The following is a 12,143-nucleotide window of genomic DNA, read 5'->3' on the forward strand; positions in this document are numbered from 1 at the left end:
ATTTACATAAATAAAATGTTTCATCAACACAACGACCTTCAATGACGAATGTAGCCAAATCCTTCAAGAGCCTTGATACAAATTTCATTTAATTGCACCTTCTTGCAATTTAACATCTATTTATGCCACCTCCTACACAATACCAAGTAACATCTACATATGGAACCTCCTCCACAACAACATTCAAATATTATAATCAATGTCGTTTTCCAATATCAAACTTCTTGCACAATATCCATACTATACCAACATTCCAATATGATAATCAAAGTTGTCTTTTTTGGTTATTGGTAAGAGATGGAAGCCATGATTAACCATTATTATTTATTAAATTTGAGTAGATTTGAACCCAAGACCTCCCAGATAGGAGGCTCACAAACTTAGCGTTGTGTTGTAGGCTCTTCCCTCAAAGTTGTCTTTTCAACATATTAGTTGGACAAAACATATTATTATAAATACAAACTTCCCCAGAAATCATTTCAAAATACAAACTTATTGAGATAGTGTAAAGTCTGTAACATAATATTCTATTTATATTGCTACATCTAATGATGTGAACAAACATAAGTGACATTTTTACCATATATCATAATTGTAATTACTCTACCAGATATGTAATCTTCCATTTGTCCATTCAATTCTACTTGACTCTTTCAAAACATTGTCTTTAGAATTTTTTAGACTCCCATTTTTATGGAGTTAAGACTATTGCAACAATTTGTTTCAATTCTTCGAAACAATCAATTACTTACTATTTCAAAACATCGTGTTAAATTTTTTCCATACATTATCATATTTATATCCTAAAATCTTCATTTTAAATGTGATTCTTCATTGTACTCTACAAAGCAATATGATTTTTCATCAACTTGTATGCTAAAAATTATATAATTATATGTTAAAAATATGTGTCTATTCTATATTTCAAAATGAATGCAATATTAGATTATAACATTGATGCCTTTATTTTAAAATGTGATATTTAAAATTTAAAATTTATACTAGATTCTAATAGTAATGCCTTCATTTTAAAATGTTTTATATAAAATTTTAAACCTTATCTCATTTATATATACTTATCTTTAAATATATTTAGCAACATTAAATGTAATACAAAACTTAAGTTAGATATACACAAATTGTACATCATATGTTTTTTTTATATATTGACAAATAATACATAACGGTAATGTTAAAATTTAGTTCTAAATGTCACTATTCACTAATCTATGCATAAGAGTATATTTTTTTCCATTACTACTATTTTTAAAGGACATTTATATTTAACAATGCAAAATATAAATATGAAATTATAATTAGATGCACACAAAATTATTTAAGATATTTAATTTTATATAATCTCAAATAAAACAAGATATTAATGTCAAAGCTTTATCTTAAATGTAATTCTTCATTTCATAATGTACACAAATACCAAATTACAATTAATATTATGTTATACATTTATTTCGATTATATATTTCAATATCATAAGAAAAAAATATTAATTCTAATATTAATGATTCATTCTTTATTTTCATTTTTTTCACATTTTATTATCTTTCACTATATTAAACATAGCAAAACATATGTTTACTTAGGAGTTGTGTTTTTGGACTAAGATTGTGTATAAAATTTTAAAATGATGGGATCATTAAGAATGCCATGAATACTTTTAAATTATATATATACTTTTTACCAAAAAAATTTAATAACTAGTAAACAATCTCTCTTAAAATTTTTTAAATTATACAAACATATAATATTATTTTATAACTTATTTTTCTTCATAAACAAATTTAACATATTTTTAAATATTATTATTATTATAAAGTACTATAAATTATCATTAAATATACCTCAACTTATATGTTTGCACTCATCCAAAAGTATACAATTGCTATTTAATAATTTCAACATATGTATATTGTAAGTGCTTCATAGACCTTGCCCACACATTATTTAGCGAATCATATTTAAGTTATATAATTTCAACAAATGATACATTATTGGTGCTTTATATAAGTTTCCCCACATACATTATTTAGTGAATCATATTTAAATTTAATAATTTTAATAAATGATACATTGTTGGTATTTTATAGACGTTTCCTCACACATTATTATTAGTTCTTGCCTTTGGCAAGAAACTAATGGAATCATGTGGTTCCATATTAGTTATATAATCTAAAATTTTCATTGATATACTAATGTTTGCAAAAATTTTATTAATTTGCATGCTTTTTTGGAATTGAAAAATATAATTTAAAAAAAATTGTATTGGCTTATGATGAAAAAGGCAATGAAAAAATTCAATTTACTTCAACAAAAATACAACTATTTTTTACACCTCTATTAATGCATGCATTAATTGCAACTTTATCTTTTCCACATTTATGACAAGTGGATAAACTTTAAAAAAAAAATCATTTTTCTAACACCTCTATTAACTCTATTAATGAATGCATTAATTTCAATTTTATCTTTTCCACATTTGTGACAATTGGATAAACTTAAAAAAAAAGGACAATCGATTTTAATTGATGTTTATTTTTGTAATTTGTAAAGTGTTATTCAAATATAGATATTTTAATCAAATAGATAGTTAAATATATTTCTTATTTTAAACACATTTATTATTTAAGATAATTAATGAGAACTCATATGAATTTAAGTGGTAGAAATTTAGTTCATACATTATTATTTATATTATTCATATGCGATATAATTAAATAAAAAATAATAATAAATATTACTTTTTAAAAAAATCTACAAATATTTATCAATTTATTGATAATTCAAAATTTTAATCATGTTATTAGACTTATCCAGTCATATAAAAAAATTCACTAATCTCATATTTTCAAATGGTTGGACATTTTTTTGAAAAATTTAACTTTAGAAATTTAAAATATCACTCCATTAGTGAAAATATAGGTAAAAGTATCAAATTCATATTATTAAACTTAAGAATACAGTTAAAAAAAACAATTGCTATCATGAAAATTAATTTTTTTGCCTTCACATCACTGCATTTAATTGTATCATTAATACCATTTAATGTTATTGAATGAGTCTGTTGTCCTTAATACCTTGATGAAATCTATTTGTTGGCATCAGTGTCACAATTTCCACTTAAACAGAGGGGTTTATTTGCAGGTTATCTGATATATCAGTGTTGAGTTTGAGCGCATTTGAATTTGGGTCTTTTGTGTTCTGATAGTTTAATCCTTTGATCTCTAGAGTTTTGTCTTTCATGTCTTACCAAACTGTAATCACAGAACATGAACTCAATAAAAACATCTATGAAAAACTCTAAGGTAATTTTATCTATATTTTATATATAATTAGTTGATAAATATCTTTGATATGATAAATGTTCTTTAGGATGTCATCTAATTTTAATTTAGCATGAAACTATAATGTTTATTTATATATTTTTTTACTGCTTTAATTAATATATATCATTGCAATTATATAATTTAATAATATACTAACTATACTCTCTAATTTAATTTAGTTTAGCACTATAATATTATATTTTTCATTACTATTTATTTGTTATATTTATTAAACTAAATACATTATATTTTAACCAAAATTTACTTTAATCAATTCATAAAGGCAAGAAGCCCCTTGTTTAATAAATCATATCTAAGATATTGTTTTTTATTGAAAATTTGTATATTTCTTTGTTATGATTTTAATATTGGTCTGTTAGATTGATGGAGTAGGAACAGAAATTGAAATACGTTTTTCAGAAATGTCCCTTCCCCTACACAGTCACAAGTCTTCAAGACAAGGTATCTTAAATTAATTGCGATGGCAGCACATGTAATAATAATAAGGAAAAGGACAAACTCCGCTCCATCGGACCGTTAGCTTTGGATAAATTCGCATTAAATGCAGATCCAAAGTTGGCAGCAAGAATGCTGGTTTTGGGAATGAGCACGATAGGAAATGGGATTTCTGGCTGCCAAAACACTGTTGGATACGTATCAGATGGAGTGCGTAAGTAAAACAACAACAATATTCACTCCAGTTCTTCAAGTCGTGCTTTCCCTCATCTTCCTTCTACAAGCTCTGATAACATTGATAACGGGCAAATTACAAAGGCGCTGCCCTTGTCACAGGCACCTTGAAGAGGAGCTTGAGAAAGAGAGAAATGCTTCAGCCATTGCAGCAGAGCAGGCCATGGCCATGATTTCTCGTCTTCAGAAGGAGAAGGCCTCTCTTGAGATGGATAGCCGCCTGTTCCGCAGAACTGCAGAGCAGAGACAACTCTATGACCTACAGAAGATCAGTTTTCTCAAGGAGCTTGTGCTCAAGCTTGAGATGGAAAGATATGCTTCTCAACGACAGATTGCTTTTACTTTTCCTTGTACTCAAGTTGAAGACCATATGCCTCTGCCCAAGGTAAACCCTCCAAAAAGTAATTAGCAGAGGATGGGATTTTTGTTTAGAATGCTTTTGATGAAATTTGCATTAATCCATGTTCAAAGTCTTCTGTCAATTTCCTTCCGTTAAGCCTTTTGTCAGTTTTTTCTGGATTGACCCATGGCTTCAACACGTCAGGCATTATCATCTTGTTAAAAATATTACAGGTTGTTGAGGCATCGAGTCGTTGTGAGATTGTAACTTTGTTTATGAAACCTGAATAAATTTACTGGTTTCTGTAAATAAAATAAGATGATCTATAATTGTGGGTTCTATTGCATTTAATGAGTATTTGTCTTTTTCTCTGGGATTTACCAAGAAGTAGTGATATTGACGTTCTTGTGTTCCAGACGTATTCTTTATAAGTTTATACCTGGTCTGGTCCATTTTTGCTAACGAGAGTAGGTTTTGTCACTTGTTTTCCAGACCTAGACGACAGAATTTGTGATATGGCTTTAATAATTTAATCTTGTACCTTATGACATTGCTATAGAAAATAAAACAATCTATGGAAACTCTGTACCCTCAATCATCTCATCACAAAAGTGATGCCCTCAAATTTAATAAAGAAATAATACTGCTAGATTGTGTTTTGATAAATGAGTTACCTAGAAAAAAAGGAAAGAAAAAAAGGAAAGGAAAGGGGGTTTTATAGTCCATGACACTATGCCATAGTTTTTGGGTTTACGTAAGGTGACAGTGATATGGGACTACCTTGTACTCTTTTTTGAGAGGCGGTTGGCGCTACAAATGAGGCGTACATACCATTTGGGATTCCATTTCCTTTGTTTTCATCTCAATTCTATTTGAATGTTTGGTGGATATGCGATTTCAGTAAATCTAGGTCAAGAATTATTGAGAGTTTGAGCAAGCAGTAGTGCATTCAAAACATTCAAGTTTTCAACCGCAGCGTGCTGGCGTGGAGCATCTCTTTGTATAACATATTTGAGTGCTACTATCAGTGCTAGCTGTGTAGCCCTCATATGTCTATGTTATGTAGTTAACAGTAGTATGTGTCATTGAGCAACGCATTTGGCCGTAAATGACAAAAGAGCATGATAGTAACCGTGACAGAATGCACATTATCAAAAGGTCTAAGAGATCCCCACTTAACACAGAGATCAGTAAGCATTGTTAATGTCAGCGAGAGGCATGATGCTAAGGCAGGGGTCCCATGGGAGGGGCTTGGGCTCTATTTTTGTGGAGCGGGTGACCCCATGATAACTCTATAAGGGGGCTGAAGGTTTATTTGGAATCTTTTCCTATAAAATAGGAGGCCTGACTTTTTAGCCCTTTCAATTCAAGGGGTGAAAATGGGGTGGGGCTGGAAATAGCCCCACCAGCTTAGGGAAGGATTTTGTCATTTGTCAAAAAGCTCGTCAACTTCCCACTAAAATGAAATAATCACTTTATTTTTATAATTTATGAGACATCCAGATTCCTTTATTTTAGGAGCTGAGATTTTTAATGAGGATTCAATATAAAATTCATGGAACCATTTCCCTTTGAATATTCCTAAAAAATCTCAGCCGCAGATGCTCTATTTTTAAGGAAGCGGGTGCCCGTGAGACCCCAGCCTAATAAGTTTGACCAACACAATTAGTGGAGTGGACCTAATTCTTTATTATGTTTATTTATGCAACTGGTATTTATGGAGTTTGCTGTCCTTGAATGTATGTATGTATGTTGACTTAGTCATTTTCTGTTTACTAGCACATTGACACTACTTTACAGAACATAATGAGAATGGATTTTGTACCATAATACCGTCATTTTCCAAACCTGGAAGGTACACCGTTAACACTGAATTCAATTAAACAATGTTAGTAGTCCAAGACTCCAAAGGTCTAATACACACCGATGCGTAGGATGCATTATTTTTTGACTGCAGGGTTCTGATATTGACTTTGTTTACCTTTACTTTCTATGATTGGGTGATGAATTTCAGAATTCTAGTCGAATAGCATTCTGGTACTAGTTCAAAAAGTTACATGAATGAGAAACTCTGTACGAGAATTTATCATAACACAGACAAAGGGGTGGCCCACTTGCCACAGAAAAGCTAATCTGGATCACAGACAAAGAGGATTCCAGAATGGTATTAATTATTAGCATTCCATTTTTTTGTTGCTTCATATGCCATGTAATAGAATCTAGATCAAGTTATGGTCATTAAGCTGTACAGTTTTATTTTTTAGTTTTGTTTGGCGAAAGATGAGAACACGTTGATAAGGAAAGAGAGAGTAGGATCTGGATCAAATATGGACGTTGATCTATACAGTTTTATACTGCATTTTTGTTTGGCCTAGTGTAAAAGTCTCAATAAGGAAAAAGAGAATGATAGCAGAATGAACCGTACAAGCAAAACTCTTTCTCAGGGATAACCTGACAAATCAGAAGATAAAATTGGAAAAATCAATAATTACAAAAAAATCCAAAAGGATGAGAAAAAAATTTCCTTAAATTTTTATTTTTGAAGATGGCAACTGATCAAGTTATCACAGCGTGCACTGCGTAGTTTGACTGTGAAGCTCAATCCTCAGTTAGAATTACAGACTACAGAATATAAATGTCAATCTACAAATTATAAGTATAGAGCAACACAAAGTGGATGGAATCCATGATGCTAGCTGCTACAATGTATGACCCACTAGTGGGCTGCACGCCATGATAATATAGGGGCCTCTTTAAAAAATGGTTAATAAGGCACAATATGTACTGAAGGTTTTGCGAATTGGGTAGCAAGCTAAGTGGGCTTGATGTTGATAAAGATTGACTCAAAATTTCACAATCGATTCTTGGTAAAGCATCAGATATTTTAAATTTTAATACTCTAAAAAACACTAAGTAAGTGTAAATAAGGCACAACACTTGCTGAAGGTCTTGCAGATGTAGCTGCAATCAAAGTGGGTTTGATCTTGGGGAAAACTCTTTGGTTAAGTGTGTTTGAGTCAAGGTAGTATTAGGATGGGTCACCTTTGGGAAGTGCTAATGCTTCACCCCGTGAGCATCTCAAGCGATGTGTTCTTGTGAAATATAACTCATGAAATATGGGCTGATAAAGATTAACATAAAATTACTTAGTTATATCTTGACAAATAGTCACAATATTTGATAAAGTTAAAAAACATGTCCTAAATGTAAATGATTTAGGGAGTTCTATAATAAAAAGTAGGCAGAACACTGTTGATGGTTTTGCAAATCGAGTAGCAATTTAAGCGTGCCTGGTTTAAAGGGAAACTCCATTGCTAAGCATGCTTGAGTTGGAGCAATATTGGTATGGGCAACTCGTTGGGAAGTCCATTGAGACTTCTCAACAAGTCACCCTTATGAGCATAACCTAGGTGCAACAAGTGCAAAATGGGCAATTCATGTGCATGAGAGATGGATTTTTTTGAATTATACTCTTGAAATTTAGGTTAATAAAGATTGACTCAAAGTTACATATATGAAAAACATCATGTGATAGGGAATAAACTAAAAACATCATGTGATAGGGAATAAACTTCTAGCTATGTCTTTAAATATGGTATTGGTGTTATCGCATGGAGTAGTGAGGAATCAATTGTTGCTATCTCCTCTATAGAAGCCAAATATAGAAGTGCAATGGAAATAGCAAAGGAATTGGTGTGGTGTAGGAGGGTGTTGGATTGGCTTTATATGGGAACTATTTAGAATACCACCTTATCGTTTGATAATGAAATTTTTATTGTTCTTGCTAAAATTCCTATTCAACATCAAAGAGAAAAGCATATTGAATCCATGCACACTTAGAGAAATGCTCTCTCTTCTTACGATAATGGTGGAGAAATGCCCAAATCGTAATGCCCTAGAAGAATCACGGACTTGGAAAACTATAAAATGGTGTTTATTCCAATTCACAAACAGTGGAATTGGAATTCATTTTCCAATTCTAGGTATTTAGATGGAAGATTTATATTTTGGATTTGAGGTGAAGATAGAATTCAGAAATTCCAATTTCCATTTTGTCTTTTTCAAAACAAACTTAGAATATGACAATTCCGGTATATGAAAATGCCAATTCTAGGAAACAGGGCCCTTTTGGTTGCCGGAATTGGACAGGAATTGGCATCAGGAAAATTTATAATGCATAGTTTGAATGCGCCAAATTGGAATTGGAATTTGGATTCGTTTGGATATGGTATCCCCATTTACCCCCCAAAATTGGAATTCAACCTTCCATCTAAATAGGTGGAATTGGACAAATTCCCATTCTAATTCCAATTCCATGAAAATGAGCATTAGAGAAAAAATCAAATGTAAGTTTTTTCAAGTCCGCCCAGTTGAAATTGCCACTTTCTACACTACTTGCTGCCAATTTTCTTGTCGACACTATGTGTTTTATATTTTCCTTTGCTAAGCATGTAACAACTTTCATTCTGGAATGTATACATTTGAAATGCCACACAAATTTTATCAATCCTCAATTTGATTGGATAGTACATAAAGATTGTGAACAATATTTATTTTATTATCAATTGGTTGGGCTTGTGTAGAACTATACTCGCAATAGGACATGATTTTGTAGATATAAATTGAAATTTATAATACAAGTGATCATAGAAAAAATATTTTATAATATAGCTAGCTCATTAAACTTGAAACCTTCACCTCAAGGTTGTTCACTCTGAGTTGTTGCCTCATCAATTCTCACGACTTCTGCTAACAAACATTTTGAATGAAAATATATTATCCAATTCCATTGGAGGGGTCTTTTCGATCCCATTGGAGATGCCATTTGTCCGATCACACAGTCCAATAGTTATAAGAACTGTAAGTAGAACAGACATTATTTTCCAATTCGCAAAACATATACCTTTAAAAGCCTCAACTGTTATGTTTGACTAGTATGTGATAGAAAAAAGTTCCATGACAGTTGAGGTAATTCATAAGTTCCTACCATTAATGACAACTGTAAATCAAGAGCGGTTCCTTCATAAAACGTTAATTTTTTTGAAGGGGTAAGCCATAAGTCACAAAAATGGCCAAAAGAATAGATACACATATAGCATGATCGGGGAAAGCACAATTTGGTTTGAGTGGTAAGAAGTTACCTCTTGTTGTTTATGGTGTTCACTAAACTAGGAAACATTGAATGAGAAAGTATGGACATAGTGATGGAAACTTAAGTAACCAGAACAACCTGCTGTAACAAGCTAAATTTCATACTAATTAAATAAATAGGAAATATCCAAAAAGAACATTTCTTTTCAAAGAAACACGAAAGATAGTTAGAACAACCTATGCATGATTATTGTTTCCTTTCTATTTTTACATAAACAAGTAAGAAATAACTGAAATAAGTACTTTAATCCAATGTAAGGAGAAACTAACCATATCTATCTAAATACTTAATTGAAAATGCAAAACACAAATATAAAGTACCCAAATTTCAAGTGATTGCATAAAGACTTTGAACTTGAGTTGTGCAAGCCTTGGCTATCGGAGGAGGGGAGAAGCATTACCATGGGCCCAACCTCTCAACCGCGGACCCTTAAGTATCCCCACACAATCTCTGTTGAGAATTAGGCCTGGGGCACCGCTATCCAGCCACAAAGCATCTTGGTGTTGTGTTGACTAAACAACCGACTAGGCTTCGTATACCTTCCATAGACCTATGTGCCAACCATTAGCACTCTGACCTCTAGTGATCATAGCAACAAGCATGCCACTAACCTACCTTGGCCAAGGATTTGTGAGGGCACTATGTATCCGATCACCCACCACTCGACTTGATAATAAGACTACACTAAGGACTATCACGAGCTGACATTGGTTTTTTAAACAAATCATATTACTTGCTTGAGTTATTTATGGTTCTTTTCTTTTTATCATGCAGGAGTAACCATAGTTCAATCATCTTGACCATGCTGGTCTTCCTGGATGATTCATCAGGTGGATGCATGAACAATTGTAATCACAACCAATGTATATGCTAAACTGGCCAAACATTATAAAGGAATCCTGAATGTTAAAGCATTTATATGCACAACCAATACATTTTCCATTCTGGCGTTGGCATTACAAAAGATATTTGAATGTTTAAGCATCCATATGCCCAACCAATACATTTGCTATTCTGGTGTTGGCAATGTAAAGATAGTTTTTAAATATCTAAGCGCTTATATTTGCAGCCATTACATCTGCCATTCTAGCTCTGTCATTATACAATGGTTTTGAATATAAAAACATATATCAATCTTGACTCACAAGGTGCATTTTTCTTATCTTAGGGAGTATATTTCAAATACCCCTGTATAAGTCGCACTTCCGTTAATTATGATTCTGAAAGAGATTTTCTTAGATGAGAGATGCCACAGTTCAGATAGATTCCTACAGTGTGTGCATAAAGAGTGAACATATATGCATTTCATGTTTGATACAATTAGCATTACATGATATTTCCAATAGCTTCTGCTAAGCCTCACGATTCATTTGAACATATATATACAAGCAAGAGAGAGATGATAACATGACCTGATTGATGGTTGTGCTTGCACAGTATGAACAACTCTTGTACGATGCTTAGAATGCCCAACTTTGAAGGTTGTAGAAGCAATGATCGGCTACTGCTGCTTTGGTTATGTATTGCAATATGGAATTATGTTTGAAGCAACGCCTATAGAAGGGTGTATAAAGATCGCAGGGATATTTGTGAAGAAAAATGAGAGTGAGAGAAGGTAGTAACTCTATTCACGGTGGTATGCTTTTGCTAGAGATGAGAATATTGTTTATGCTCAAAAGATTTAGCCTTCGCGGCTACATGCTCAGTTATAGCCTTCTTGGCTGCATGCTCAGTTATAGCATTCTTAGCTGCATGCTTAATTATGAGCGAGATGCAAAGTTGGCAAGAGTTACAAGATACAACAAGGCCATCGTTTCAATGTTGCAAATAAAATAAATATTAATGTGGCCACCCAAACAAAATTGTGCTCAGTTATGAGCAAGATGCAAAGGTGGCAAGAGTTACAAGATACAAGGCCATCGGTTCAATGTTGCAAATAAAATAAATATTAATGTGGCCACCCAAACAAAATTATATAAGGCCGATGGAAAACATTAGAGAAATATAGTTGCTCAAGATGAAAGATAAACTATTGCCAAGGAATAACATTAACCCATGATATTTACCTTAGTATAATAACATCATACACCACCTACTTATTCTTGTGTATGTATGTACACGCATATATATATTTATATATGTGTAGTATTTTAACAATGTATTTAACATATATTTCTTATGTTAAGTGGACATATACATACATCTAATTCACGCATATATACATATATATGTGTGTGTGTGTGTATATGTGCAAGCATACGTGGATAATAAGATATTATTGTCCTAAGGCATGACAAAATCACACGAAGCTCTGAGATCATCAAATTCAAAAGGTAACATATTTTAATTGAATGTATGGTGATCTTCTTTAATAATGTATATTTATTTTGATTGGGCAGCTCATGGTAGTCCTTAGTATACTCTTGCTTGCCTAGCCGTTTACCCCTTAGCCTTGGTGGTTAGAACCCATGCCTGTCGACTCATAGGTGAAGTGGTGTCCCTTGCCCAATTCCCTTCTTCGCAATGCTTCCCCCTTTCGACATGCTCTTGCAAGAAGAAATTCCCCACTATAATTTTATATTCCTCAAATAATCATAATTTAGTATCACAAGTTATTGAT

At 32.1% G+C, this 12,143-nt stretch overlaps 1 protein-coding gene across 4 annotated transcripts in view; it reads left to right on the forward strand.

Annotated features, from left to right (window-relative positions):
• The first annotated feature begins 3,727 nt into the window (after positions 1-3,727).
• LOC149543589 (myosin-binding protein 7-like) overlaps positions 3,728-12,143 on the forward strand; it is a 68,390-nt gene continuing 59,974 nt past the window's right edge. For 2 of the 4 annotated variants that reach the window (XM_089798377.1, XM_089798380.1), the window contains exon 1: positions 3,813-4,416. In XM_089798377.1, coding sequence (XP_089654503.1) covers positions 3,961-4,416 — 456 coding nt within the window. In that variant the 5' untranslated portion in view covers positions 3,813-3,960. Of the gene's footprint in view, positions 4,417-12,143 lie in introns of all 4 variants that reach the window. The other 2 variants (XM_089798378.1, XM_089798379.1) reach the window with 2 other exon arrangements.

The sequence above is a fragment of the Cupressus sempervirens genome, chromosome 8 (genome assembly GCF_028749045.1).
Source record: "Cupressus sempervirens isolate cs-2001-9-10 chromosome 8, ASM2874904v1, whole genome shotgun sequence".
NCBI classification, from domain to species: Eukaryota; Viridiplantae; Streptophyta; class Pinopsida; order Cupressales; family Cupressaceae; genus Cupressus; species Cupressus sempervirens.